Source organism: Stigmatopora argus, chromosome 10, assembly GCF_051989625.1.
Source record: "Stigmatopora argus isolate UIUO_Sarg chromosome 10, RoL_Sarg_1.0, whole genome shotgun sequence".
Lineage (NCBI taxonomy): Eukaryota > Metazoa > Chordata > Actinopteri > Syngnathiformes > Syngnathidae > Stigmatopora > Stigmatopora argus.
The window spans coordinates 1044405-1058472 of NC_135396.1; the positions used below are offsets into that span (position 1 = coordinate 1044405).

At 44.3% G+C, this 14068-nt stretch overlaps 1 protein-coding gene across 7 annotated transcripts in view; it reads right to left on the reverse strand.

The window, feature by feature from the left end:
* stard13b (StAR related lipid transfer domain containing 13b) overlaps nucleotides 1-14068 on the reverse strand; it is a 48067-nt gene continuing 33999 nt past the window's right edge. For 6 of the 7 annotated variants that reach the window (XM_077611210.1, XM_077611212.1, XM_077611211.1 and 3 more), the window contains 13 exons: nucleotides 12219-12290; nucleotides 11273-11354; nucleotides 10122-10185; nucleotides 7510-8768; nucleotides 6688-6858; nucleotides 6445-6604; nucleotides 5638-5836; nucleotides 5335-5548; nucleotides 3726-3840; nucleotides 3446-3667; nucleotides 2516-2733; nucleotides 1532-1708; nucleotides 1-593 (listed from right to left, as the gene is read on the reverse strand). In XM_077611210.1, the coding sequence (XP_077467336.1) occupies nucleotides 476-593; nucleotides 1532-1708; nucleotides 2516-2733; nucleotides 3446-3667; nucleotides 3726-3840; nucleotides 5335-5548; nucleotides 5638-5836; nucleotides 6445-6604; nucleotides 6688-6858; nucleotides 7510-8768; nucleotides 10122-10185; nucleotides 11273-11354; nucleotides 12219-12290 (3071 nt within the window). In that variant the 3' untranslated portion in view covers nucleotides 1-475. Of the gene's footprint in view, nucleotides 594-1531; nucleotides 1709-2515; nucleotides 2734-3445; nucleotides 3668-3725; nucleotides 3841-5334; nucleotides 5549-5637; nucleotides 5837-6444; nucleotides 6605-6687; nucleotides 6859-7509; nucleotides 8769-10121; nucleotides 10186-11272; nucleotides 11355-12218; nucleotides 12291-13847; nucleotides 13879-14068 lie in introns of those variants that run through there. The other variant, XM_077611215.1, reaches the window with a different exon arrangement.

A 14068-nucleotide genomic window follows, 5' to 3' on the forward strand; every position in this document is an offset into this window, starting at 1 on the left:
TTGCAATACTGAAGTAAAACCAGTTTACATTGTTTTTAATCATGACTCACGATATAGGAAATGACCTTACGATGAATCCCTTCACAAATATCCAATATATACACGTCGTATATTCACAAATACACGGGCAATAATAATTATAGCTTTAAATCTGCAAATAATATGAATATGTACAAGCTTCTCAGAAGCGTAGAAGAGTTTGAATGTCCTAGACATCGTAGATAATAAGAGTCATGTATTATTATTTCCATACAACAACGTACGACGGAGGTTTTTCGATCATCGATGGATATTAAATTCCACAATTTTGGCAGGACGATTGATTGATTTCCCTAAATAAGCTCCACAGCTAAAAGATGTCCTCGTTTGTTATTGTGCAAAAACACAGGAGCTTAATATGATATATTTTAGTGTGCCTTAGTTTTGGGGTCTCCACGCTGCTTTTTTTTATGACCGGACAATTTTGGAGAGAGGCTCATATTTTGGTCTCTGGACCGTCTGCGATGAGCGGCTGAAAAGAATTGCGGATCCGAGCGGCTTCTGCAGCGCAAAGATGGCCGAAGGCTTTGTTGTACCATTCCGGAGTCCGACCCCTGGAAGACAACAAAAAAACGCGACTATTAACGCGTAGAAACAGAAACTATGACGACAACGATGCAGGCAAGTGAACATTTTGGGCCAAAAATAAACTATATGAGATCTCTTATATTGTCTTTTCTAGTATTTGCATTAAAACTCCATAGGCTAACCGCTTTAGTCACTTTTTGTACCTGATTGCCTATTTATGTGACCACTTATTCATGTTGACTACTTATCTAATTTGACTACTTGTTTATGTACATTATTTATTTATTGATTGATTATTTGATTTAAAAAAATATTTTTTTGTTTATTTTTCGACTAATTTTAGATCATTTTTTGATTATTTTTTATTGTTTTTTATTCTTTGATTACTTTTTGATTATTTTTTGATTATTTCTTGATTGTTTTTTTATTCTTTCTTGATTATTTTTTGATTGTTTTTTTATTATTTCTTGATAGTTTTTTGATTCTTTCTTGATTATTTTTTGATTATTTCTTGATTGTTTTTTGATTCTTTCTTGATTATTTTTTGATTATTTTTAGATTATTTTTTGATTATTTATGTATTTTTTCATTTTGTTTCATTTTCTGAACCGCTTTATCCTCACAAGGGTCGCGGGGGGTGCTGGAGCCAAAAAAACATTCTCGCTCACTCTCATACCTAGGAACAATTTAGATTGTATTGATTTTTAAAAATGTATTATTTATTTGTGCACTTGATGCTGAAGCTTTAAATCTCATTATACTAGCACAATGACAATAAAAGCATTCAATTCAATTGAACCAAAGTGAGTTGGACTCTTCTGCCCTAAGCAGTCCAAATTGTCAGAACATCCATTCCTGTCAATGTCCCTTAAAACCCGATCGTTAGCGGACAGAAAACGAGACGCCAAAAGTAAGCGCTCGCTCAAAAATGGATATTTTTTGGGAAAAAAACGTGGCCACTTACTTCAAATCCACTCTGCAAATATGAGTAAGTCTGGACTTTCCTGAGCCGCAGGGTTCTAGGAGGTAATTGGACTCCAGCACGATGGCTCGCACCGCTCCGACGGGAGGACAATCGTCGTGCTGGATGGAGACGGAAACCAGGGAACAGGCGCCTTTGGGCAAGTCTGTCCTCCACGACCTGGGAAAAAAAATGACTTGTCAGAATAAAAAGGCAGGCATAAAAAACACGCCACGGGTCCTCGGTTTATGACAGCCCGCAGTAAACCCAATCTTTCTGCAAGTCGGAAACTGTCACGTTAACCGGCCACCATTTTGGATCTGTTTGACTCATCACGCACCCTTGAAGAAAACAGAAGTGGCGATTTGTTGGGGTTATTCTGGGATATTATTATATATGTGCGTATTAATCATTATATGTATATATGAAACATTGATAATTATAAGCAGACGAAAGCTCAGTATAACGGTTACCAAGGACACTTCCCCCTGCAGCAGGCCCCGAGGACATCAGGACAGATCACCCAGTCCCGGGCCGAGGACTGTTGATCGGAGTTCGCAATGAAGATCTGTGAAGGACTCTTAAATTGCTTTGACTTGGATTCCGGAGCAGATGGCGATCATCGGATCAACTTCCGAAAATACTCGCATATTGTTTTAAAATAGTGTCGCTCGTTTCACCTTTTATGGAAATTGTTTTGCTTACTTGTGCATATGCAATTGTTTGAATAAGACAACCTTAAGTGTTTTGATTATGTGCGACTAAATGGCAGGAAAATCTCCGAAAATCTCCGATGTCTTTCCCTTTATTAAAGTATATCTATTAATGAACTTATCACGATTGTTTTGTTTCCGCGTTCTTCCAATGGCGTACGAATTAGCGCAAATTAACGGGTCGATGTCGGAGACCCGACACGTATACAAGCTTTGCCCGTATTTAGGAATTTGTTGCTTTATTTTATCATGATCTAAAGATGAAGTGGCTCACCTGAGGACCACAAAGTCTCGGCTCGGATGAGGAGGCATCCGATTGAGGACGTAGTGAAAAACCTCCGTGTGCTTGTCGAGCGTCTCGCACACTTTCCACTGCAACAAGTCAACATCCCACATGTGGCGCTCCCGTAGGACGCGGTTCAACACGACGGACGGCGGCGCTTCCACCTCCACGGAAACCCTCCAGCGCCTCAGTGGGTTTCCGTCGCCCACCTGGAGACCAGACAAAATAAGGGTGTTACCCCCACGGCCAAAGAAAATACATTTCAGGAAATATTACGGGGTACAATACTCTTATAGATTCAAAATGCATCAGAATGCAGTGGAAATAAACAATACGGTGGCTGCACTTACACTCCTGCCCACTAGTTGTCATTAAGTAGCTGCTTAGCAAAAATAAGCCAAAATAAATGCGCTGAAAGCTGGCATGTTGAGGAACTTCTATCAAAAAATGTAAAGCCAAAAGACTTAAAATTTTAAAAGCCCAAACAAAAACAAAAAGTGTTCTACTTCAGTATTGTTGCAGATTTTTAATTTTTATTATTGTCTTTTTGCTCTGTGGTGCTTTGTATACTTGGAATTCTCAAGCTAATGTTTTGACCTGTCATTTATTTTATAATTGTTTGTTATTGAGTTCAATATACCCTTTAAAATGTTTTTTTTTCATATTTAGAATCCTGCATTTAAGCAGCTTTGGGCTAAATTAGGTCCGAACCAAAAACGGAGAAAATGATCCGAGGAAGTTGTTACAACTTAAAACAAAAACTCAGAAATCTATTGATATCAATCCACCCATTTTAAATGGTGTGATATAGAAAAATCTCAAATTATCGTCCTAAAGTGTAGCATTAATCTATAGGGAAGGCATCAGCAAATACGGCAAAAAACACCCCTAAGACGATTTAATGCTAACGGCGACGCTTGCCTTTTTGTAGTAGAGCTCGGCGTTGTCGGAGCTGCCGCAAGACACCCAGTATTTGGATTTTTCGCGGGCCTCCCTCCGCAGGTTTTCCAACCTTCCCTCCACGTGGTTCCGATGCGTCCCGTAGTCGTCTTCCAGCTGCTTGTAGAGCTCCTCGAAGGTGGGCGCCTGCAAGTCGGCCTCCACGTACGAATTGCGCGACTGGGTGACCATTTCGTGAGGTATCTAATCGGAAAAGCGCACGTGAAGATCTCGCAGATGAAATAGCCCGTCGTCGTCGTACCTCAAAGAGACGGTTGCACTCGATGATCATGTGCGCCAGACCCTGCGTGGCCGCCAAGTTCTCGTTCAGGTCTTTCTGGTCCGGTCGGCCACTGGCGTACTTCTTCCGCATGGCCCTGAGGTTTACGGAAACAGGAAGCCCGTTGTTGGGTTTATTCTGGGATGTTTCTATATGTTCATTAAGCATTTAATAGGTAATGAATTTATAATTTAATTTGTGCTATACTTTATGTTGGGACCGAGTAAGCTCGAGGACACTTTTCCCCCACAGCTGCTTTCGAGGCCAGTTCATTGTTTTCAGGACTATTGAGCGAACAGGACACCATGTTCCAGGCCGAGACTGTTGATCTGAGTTGGCAATGAAGATCTACGAGGGACTCTTAAATTGCTTTGACTTGGATTCCGGCAGATGGCGATCATCGAATCAACTTCCGAAAATACTCGCATTATTGTTTAAAAATACGGTCGCTCTGTTTACTTTATAAAGAAATTGTTATGCTTATTGGTGCAAATTCTTACGCAGTCGTTTTGGTTTCCGATCTAATATGAGATTGTTGTGGCAGTTGTTTTTTGACCTTAATGGTGTTATTCGGTTAGCTTATGCAATTGTTTGAATCAGATGACCTTAAATGTTTTGATTATGCGCTGACTAAATTGACAGAGGAAGATGCCGAAGAGTATAGATGTATATTAAATTTCCTGATTTTCCCCCTTTTAAATCATTTCTGTGTTTTTTTGTTCAAAAATCATTTTGTAAAATCGTTTCTTTAGAATCATCTTGGACGAAGGCGAGTCGGGAGTGATTTTCCTTGCAAGTTGTAGCCAGAGTATGTTAATGACATCTCCCTGTTTTGATTAAAGTGTATTAATAATAAACCTATCACCCGTTATCCAATTAAATGTGGCATTTTTTGTTGTAAAATAAAACACGACACGCACACAAAACACAGTTGGAATCCCGTTTTGCCATTGGCCAAGGAGCCAAAGTCTCTTAGCGGATGTGTTGTACGCCAAGGCGGACGTGTTGGTTACGATGAGTTGCCGTGACGACCAGCGTTTCAGTCGTTTTATCGGAAAAAATGGTTAATACGTGGCGTGTGTATAATTGCTTTGCCCATATAAAAACAACGAGCCTGGAACACTGTTTTCCGTTGAGTCACACTCTGGAATCATTAGCTCGGAAAACAATCTTATTCAACAATTCAGATGCAAAGCGTTATAAAAAAAAACAATTTTTACACCACCATTTCAATACTTGTGGTTTTTTTCTGGATGCTTAATTTTTGAATCCTCTTTAATGGGATTCGATCATTGAACGAGTGAGTCAAAACGTTGGGATCGTCAATGTGTTGATGCGGTGTACACCAATATAAAGCCTGTGCTTGGCGGGGTGCCGCTTTTGATCCTTTTGAGCAACTATTTCATTGCAGTAAATTAAAGAGCTTTGCTTTCTTTGTCGCGGCCTGGTGTCATAAAACACCCAGAGTTGCCAATGTTCTTTTTTTTAAAAGATGAAGCCCCGAGGCTGGAAGCGAGTCTGGCACCTTTTTAATGAACCAGGAGTCCGTCGGTTGCAAAAGAAAATGACACTACGGCGAGGAGTTAGTCACCTGGGGGAGAGATTGTCTTTCTTGAGTATGTTGAGATGGAAAAGGGATGGCGCCAGGCACACGGCGATGTTCATGGGCGTCATCTGGTTCTCCTCCACCGAGGACGTGACGTCGCTCAGGAAACACAGCAGGGTTTGAAGGACCTCTCGGTTTTCGTCCGACATCAGCATGATGGCGGCCTGGACGGCCTGTAATCTTTGGTCCTTGGGTACGTCTGAAGAAATATTGGTTTTCTCGGTGGGCGGAGTCGCGTGGAGGCGGAGCCGCGTGGAGGCGGAGGCGGGGTCGGCCGGTGTCACTTACATTGGTAGATGTGGAGAAAGGTTTCGCCCAGTTTGCTGGTGAGAAGCGGTTCGGGGAGATCGCGGAAGAACTGCTTCACCATGTCCGCCACGTCGTAGGCGGACTGGTCGTCGTAGTCCACGTTGTCGGGGGAGCTTTCGTTCATCTGCCTCAGCGCCTGGATTCTGGACTTGACCCCCGATTTGCGAAACAGTCCCACCTACGGCCAAATGGCTTGTTACGTGCTTTGTGTGATGACAATAAAAGCATTTACCGTATTTTCACGTCTATAAGGCACACATAATAGACAGGGCGCCTAATAATCCAGTGCGCCTTATATATGGACAAATACTAAAGTTGTTATCACGATAAAATAAAATGAATCAGTTGATAGGGTACACCGACTCGTAGACAAAGTATTGTGCAGTGACTGCTGGGATATGTAGTAGTTCTTTTGTCAATACACCCAATGGATTGTGGCCTGTATACATCGAGTAAGTTGTAAAATGGCTAGATAAAGTACAACCGAACTCAGTTTTGCTTCCGTTGCCTTTTTAAAAACGTGTTTTTAGCCTGTGGGTGTAGCGTGCAAGAACTATATATCCCAGCAGTCACTGCGCACCGGAAACCGTTAGCCAGCGCTATTGTGGTTAGATATTCATATATAATATATAACATATACGCATCTAAAAAAACGGTGCGTCCTTTGTGTGTTTAAAATACAGAAATAGCACTCGTTACTGACACTGCGGCTAAAAATACGATGCGCCATATAGTCGTGAAAATACGGTAATTCAATTTAATTCAGAGAGATTTAAAAGATCTGACCTGGTCCAGACATTGGCTCCTCAGGAACCGCAGGGCCTGCTGCAGGCCGAGGGGTAGCGGTTGTCCAGAGCGCTGCACGTGAACGATAAGGGGGACGGCAAACACGTTCTTGTCCTTGTAGTCCGGGACTTTGATTCGCTTCATGAACTTTGGCACCGCCCTGACGGACACAAGAGAGCATGACGTCAAAGACTTAAGGTCGGTGGATTCGGTGGCGTCGTGAGCCGCGGCGGAGATGCTGACCAGGTCCAGCCGTGCTTGTTGGACAGGGAGTACTTCTCCATGATGGCGGTGAGACGGAGCAGGGAGAACCTCTGCAACAAGCTCAGCTGGCCTGCCGACTGATTGCTGATCTGCAGCGACGCCACCGAGTGGCTGAGACGGTTCGAGATCTGAAAGCTGGGCCAGCGTAACCTGGAGGAACGAAATACAAACTGTGAATGACTATTTAGTCCTACTTAAAGCCCTAGTAATTATTAGGCTAAAGAAAAGCTCCAAATTTCCCGGACTTTTATTGTTTTTTGTTGAAGAACTTGTTAAGACCCTGACTGAACTGACGTCCCTTCTTAAAGGGACAACGCATGTACATACAAACTCTTATACACTTACAGTGAAACTGCTCATGGCCATTGATTGATGCGTAGACCGTGTTGTTTTACCTTGTTTTGGCACCGGTCTTTTGGTCGTCAGTCTTTTGGTCGCCTGTTGTCGCGGTCGGGGCGACCAAAAGACCGCGACCAAAAGGCCGCGACCAAAAGACCGGCGACCAATCGACCGCACACGGTTTTATTGGGGGACCTTTAAATTTGTACAAATAAAACGCTAACTTATAAGATGAAATAGCGTCATACTTCCGTAGTTCAAATAGCGTCATACCTCCATAGTTCCGGTTGTCGCGGTCGGGGCGACCAAAAGACCGCGACCAAAAGCCCGCGACCAAAAGACCGCAACCAAAAGACCGGCGACCAAAAGACGGCCCTCAAAAGACCGGCGAGTAAAAGACGACCCTCAAAAGACCGGCGACCAATCGACCGCTTTCCCCAACGGCGATCATTCGTGTCTTACCGGTTGGGTCTGGTGAGCGAGGCCCCCACTCCCGAGTCCCTCCGTTCCCTGAGCCCGGTCGCGTCCGCGTCCGAGAGAGAAACCCCGTCCCCTGCGCTCGGCCAAGTCCGGTTCTCCGCCACGGAATCGGCCTCCGGGTCTAGCCGGATCCGACTGGGCTCCTCCGACCTGGACGCCCCTTCCCCGCCGGGCAGTACGTTTTTGGACCAGTGGTCCACGATCTGCTGCAGACCGCTGACGTGCATCAAAATGTCATCCAGGTGGGGGAAGAGGTCTTCTTTCTCCAGATCGATGAGATCCCCGGTGCTGGCGTAGAGGTGGGAACCGGGGACGTTGTCGTAGACGCTGATCCGGCTCCCCCGGGAACAGCACCGCGTGACGGGCCGGCCTTCCTGCCGGCAGGAAATCAGCACCGAGTCCAGATGCACGCTCCCCGTGTGCCAGTTGATGGAGGCGCCGTTGGACGGCGAGAGGCTCTCGATGGACAGCGCTTTGGGGAAGGTTCCGGGCTTGTGGTCCTCGGGGATGTGGACCACCAGGTCCTCGTAGGAGCAGAATTCGTTCAGACGGTTTTGTTCGGCGACACGGTAGCCCGAGAAGATGTCCACGTCTTCCAAGTACATGCCGCTTCGCTTGTGGTCGGCGCGGTGCTGTCTCCGTTCTTTCAGGCTCGGCGTGCTAGCGGCGCTCCCGCTGGAACGGGCGCTGCCCTCGCTGCCGGACCGGGACGGAAGGGCGTGGGACGTCGGCTCGCCGTTGACCGTCTCCGCGGGCGGCGTGGTCTCGGGGGAGAGGGTCTCCCGCCGAGGCACCGGGGCGCCGATGACCAGGGACTTGCGTCCTCGGGTCAGCGCGCCGCGAGAACGTAGCGTCTCCATGCGTCTTAGGAAATCTTTGGCGCGGGCGTGGCTGGTCTTTCCGCGCCTGCGAGGCGACGAGCCGTGGCGCCCCGCGTGAGCCGTGGAGTCGGGCATGAGCGCGGAATCCGGGCGGGTGCGGTCGGACCCGTCCGAGTCGTCGATACCCCGATGACCGCTTCCCCCGCTGCCTTCGCTGTGGAGCGAGGACGCTTCTGGCTCGCTGAGGTCCGTCAGAACGCTTTCGCTGCTGGTGGCGGTCCTCAGCGGCGCCGGGTCCCCCGCGGAGGGATCCCCCCGGAGACCGTCGATGTCCTGCAGCCTGGACCAGCGCCGGCTGCTCCGTTCAAAGGTCCATTTGTCGCTGATGGCGAACGGGTCTTCCTCGTCCGAATCTTCGCTCTGGCGGATGATAGGAAATCAGGCGGTCACAACAAGCGCCGTTTGCGAGCTGCGATAGACGTGACATATGAGTGAGGATGAGCTACCCGCACGCTAGCGCCGTTTTCCTTTGTATCAGCAGCCATAAACCTATTTAAGCTAAATAGGTTAGGTTGCCAGGTATAGGATTACGGACGGCGTAATTGTTATCGCCGGGAAGGACAATGAGCAAAGCCCGCGGGTCGGAGGAGTCCCCCCGGAGTTAATAACGTTACGCAATGGGGAAACGGAGATGCATTTCAAAACACGCTGCCATAAATAGAGCCTGCTCATCAAAATACTTTAGAGCATATGTGTCAAAGTGGCGGCCTGGGGGCCAAATCTGGCCCGCCGCATCATTTTGTGTGGCCCGGGAAAGTAAATCATGAGTGCCGACTTTCTGTTTTAGGATCAAATTAAAATGAAGAGTATAGATGTATATTAAATTTCCTGATTTTCCCCCTTTTAAATCAATAATAGTAAATTTTTAATCCTTTTTTTTCTGTTTTTAGTTCAAAAATCATTTTGTAAAATCTAAAAATATTTTTAAAAAACTAAAATAAACATTGTTTTAGATCTATAAAAATCGGAATATTCAGGGCTTTTAATCCAGTTCTTTTAATCCATTTATATAAAAAAAATCTAAATATTATATCTAAAATGGTCCGGCCCACATGAAATCAAGATGACGTTAACGCGGCCCGCGAACCAACCCGAGTCTGACACCCTTGATCTAGAGCGCACGTGTCAAAGTGGCGGCCCGGGGGCCAAATCTGGCCCGCCGCATCATTTTGTGTGGCCCGGGAAAGTAAATGATGAGTGCCGACTTTCTGTTTTAGGATCAAATTAAAGAGAAGAGTAAAGATGTATATTAAATTTCCTAATTTTCCCCCTTTTAAATCAATCATTGTCATTTTTTAATCCATTTTTTTCTGTTTTTAGTTCAAAAATCATTTTGTAAAATCTAAATATATATAAAAAAAACTAAAATAAACATTGTTTTAGATCCATAAAAAACAGAATGTTCAGGTCTTTTAATCCAGTTCTTTTAATCCATTTATTAAAAAATATATCTAAATATGATATCTAAAATGGTCCGGCCCACGTGAAACCGAGTTGACGTTAATGCGGCCCGCGAACCAACCCGACCGAGTCTGACACCCTTGCTTTAGACCGAGGCAGATTCAGAACGGGATAATTTTGGCCAGATGCCGATTTGTGTGTTGCTTTTCCATTTAAATGAGATGATGAAGGGGTGGTTATGTTCGGAAAATATTAAAACAGCCAGTCAGCAGAAAGCGAATGATGAAAATGGTAATGGCGGTCAATACTTACTTTCTTCTTTGGGAGGTTGACATCAAGTTTCAACGAGGCGCACTTATTTAAGGTGTTGAGACGTCTGAAAGGGAAAATAAAAGAAAGATTGGACGACGGGAAATGAAGAAGTTATCAATAAATGGGCACTCCAGCAACGTTCATGACTGTGACTATCATTTCAGTTATATTTAACTTGACCGTTCAATACGTTGGCTTTTAACTCAATGGTTATTTCTTAAGAATAAATGCCTTTTAACCCCCCCAAAAACGACGGGAATGCCTACTACCGTATTTTGCTGTTTAAAATATGGTAGTGGTCCCCGCGGCCACTCTGGAATTTAGATGAGTTGCTTTAGGGACGCTTGGAGTCACAGTGTGTGCGTGGATTCCCCCCCCCCCCCGAGCCAGATTTTCCCCTCTCTTCATTGTCGCCGCGGTTACCGTGGCGACCCCGGCGCTGTTTTCGAGTCTTCTCGGAAGAGAGGAGCCGTAATGGAGCCGTAATGGAGTCGTGTTGAAGAGCGGGTTTTTTATGGCTTAATTGAGTTTGACGTTGTAAAAAAAAAGAAGTGGAAAAATGGAAAAAGAGTGCACGTGGAGTTAGCTCGCTTTGCTAACGTGGAGCGTCAAAGTTATCTTATGGTTTTATTGGGAAGGCCATTATGGCTGATATTCATTCGCTTTTATTTGGTTCAGGGTGCTGGAGTCTATCCCGTCTGTGGTGTCCCCCACCTGGTGCCAATGGTTGGCTGGGATAGGTTCTAGCCGTGACCAGACGTTTGATCGCCGGACGTTTGGTCCCCCGGACGTTTGGTCGCTGGACGTTTGGTCGCCGGACGTTTGGTCGCCGGACGTTTGGTCGCCCGGGTGAATATAATTTTGAGAGCTGGTTTCAACAGTAAACTTTTTCAAACATCGGGCGACCAAACGTCGGGCGACCAAACGTCCGGGCAACCAAATGTCCGGGCGACCAAACGTCCGGGCGACCGAACGTCCGGCAACCAAACGTCCGAGTACCGGTTCTAGCACCCCCGCGATCCCTGCGGGGATAAGCAGTATGGAAAAAATGAAGGTTTCGACTTGGTCTATCGGCAGTCGCCGTCCAATCCATTTGCTGCCAAATGGATTGGACATGTAAAAAAAAAAGCCAAAGAGGATTATTTATTCACCTGCAAAGCGGCTCGACGAGATCTTTGTCCAGAAAGTCGTGGTCTCGTTTGACGTGGCTGATGTCGATGGGGAACTGGAAATCTTGAGGGGCAAAAGAATGGAAAAGAATGCTGAGGCTTTGTGTATTGACGCCCAAAGGCAAAGGCAAAGTCAATGGGCGCAATTATTCCTCGGACACTTCACTGGTATTTCCTGCTCGTGAGAATTTGCGGGCGATGGGGGTGGTGACGTTTATGCTACGGCTACGGCGGCTCTTCAATTACGTAAGCGCGTGGAGGCCGTCCAGAAGCTCTCGGTCGAATTGAGTTCATGGAAAGTCGGTGACTTTTTGTGAGAAGCAACAAGGCCAGCTTGTTTGGCGCTAACGTGGTGTCGTGCGATCAAATTTGGGTTTTGCAGAAGGAACAACAAATTCCTGTCTTTAAATGTCGCCGTTTTGTGTGAAATGATTTTTCATTGAGTTATTTTTATTCTTTAAATAATCTTGGTGTTTGTCCTTTATTTTTTATAATTAAAAATATTCTTTTTTTTGTTGAAAGATAGATAAAGTGATGAATTAATTATCTTAGTTGCATTTTTTTTTATTGGGAAAAAAATTAAAAATGACAATTGTAACACACCCAATTTTTATCTAAAAATGAATTTGAACAACATTGGATATTAAAATTCAAGCTAAAATGTTTCTACCAGATTTCTAGATGAAATATTGACGACTACAAATACACTATTAAAGAATAATTTTAATTTTGGTTTCCTTTTTCTAATAATAATGACGTTTTTTTCTTTATATGGTAAAATTTTGGGTATTTTTCTCCTTTTATTAAAGAAAAAAAAATAACTTTTACACTTTTCCTACACATAAATATCGGATATAAGCCTCCTCAAGCGACTAATAATCGGCATCGGTCGTGACCGATCCATATTTTTCCCTATTTTTCCATTTACCTTCAAAGAGCTGAGCATACTGGGGAAATCCGGCGGCCCGCAGCCAATCGCACGCCTCCTTGGCCTCCACTTCTGCAAACAAACCACACGGACAGATGATGCATTTTTCCTTCCAAATTCCAAACAGCCGTCATCCACGCTTTTGTCAAAATAAGAGAAAGAATGACAACGACGCTCACGTTTAGTTTTCTCAAACCCCATTGGCCGTCACCGACATCCAATCCCATTCACTATTTCGACAGACGTGTGGGGGGGACGTGACCCCTCCCGCAAAGCAACAACCCCCCCACCCGGGAGATAGGTAGCAGGGATGTGACCTTGGCGCTCTCAGCCTTATATAACCAGCGGCCAGATCTTTTTTTTTCTCTCTCTTCGGGTGGCTTTTACGGCGGCGGACGTGCCGGAGTCTCGAAGACGCGCTAATCTGTGTTTTGCGCATCTGTAAAATGTCGAGGTGCTCATAAAAGAAGGCGTGTGTTCTGTTCCTTTCTTTCAATATAAATAACCTTGCCAGACGCTTCATTACCTGCGCCAGCTAATCACGTTCAACCGCTCACAAATACTCAATGCTTTAGCTTTAATTTCGTCTTTATTTGATATTTTATTTGTTTTGAAGGGACAAATCAAGTTGATGCCTAGCTGCCAAATATTAGGCAATTTTTGAAGTTTACTGCACCGGTCTTTACCAAACTAGTAAATTTTGTATCAAAACTAGGGGGGAAAAAACTGAAATGTTTTTATTTCAGCAATTTACCATTAAAAATAGATTAAAATGTTGAATGTTGTTACTGCCGATTAATCGATTTTTAATGTTATTCATGCAAAGATATTTTTTAATATCTATATACACACACACATATATATACATATATACACACACATGTGTATATGTATATATATATATAAATATATATATATATATATAAATATATATACATATATACATACAAATATATACATACATATATATACATACACATATATACATACATATACATATATACATATATATATATACATACATATACATATATATACATACATATACATATATATACATACATATACATATATATATATATATATATATATATATATACACACACATACAGTGGACAATCTATGCAAGTATAAGACAGAATGGACTTTTGTAATCCAACTCCCCGAACGTGTCCCAACAAACAGCGGAGATTTGGCAGAACGTAAAGACGTCAAGCGGACGCGACCCGAGCCGCCGCTGTGGATGCGGCTCGGAAAGCAACAGTTGGCGCCTTCCCACGAATGCTAACGCAACTATTTACTGCCACTGGTGAGAGACACTTGGCCCGAGCGACACCGCGGTGTTGTTACAAGGCGCTTCGCATTCACCAAGCACATCGGCAATTTAACACTTTTGCCGCAATGGGCTTCGCCGTGGAGAATTGGCCTCGCTCTTCAAATTGATTGGATGTCTGCTTCCAGCAGGGCCAAACAATGACATAAAAAAATGGACACCATTTTGATAAAGGCATCATTTGAAGGAATTGTAATACTTCATTTTGTAATACTAGCATTTACAACCAGTCTCAAAATGCTTTTCACATTGGCAACACAGAACAAAAACTGAAATCTACTCACTAATGTACGTACTTCTCATCAACTCTGTTAGCTTGCAGCCCATAAAGTGAAAAACTGAATAAATTTCTTACCAATGAGGCTAACGTGTATCAATTTCCCTTTCGCGCCACGGCCGACCCTGGCGCGTCGTTTCGCGTGCGTCCACCAAACCAACGTCAAATCAATGAAAAGTGACTTTGGTCTTCAGCCCTGACCTCCAACTGAATAAATATTAACAGTTCCCCCACCTCCTC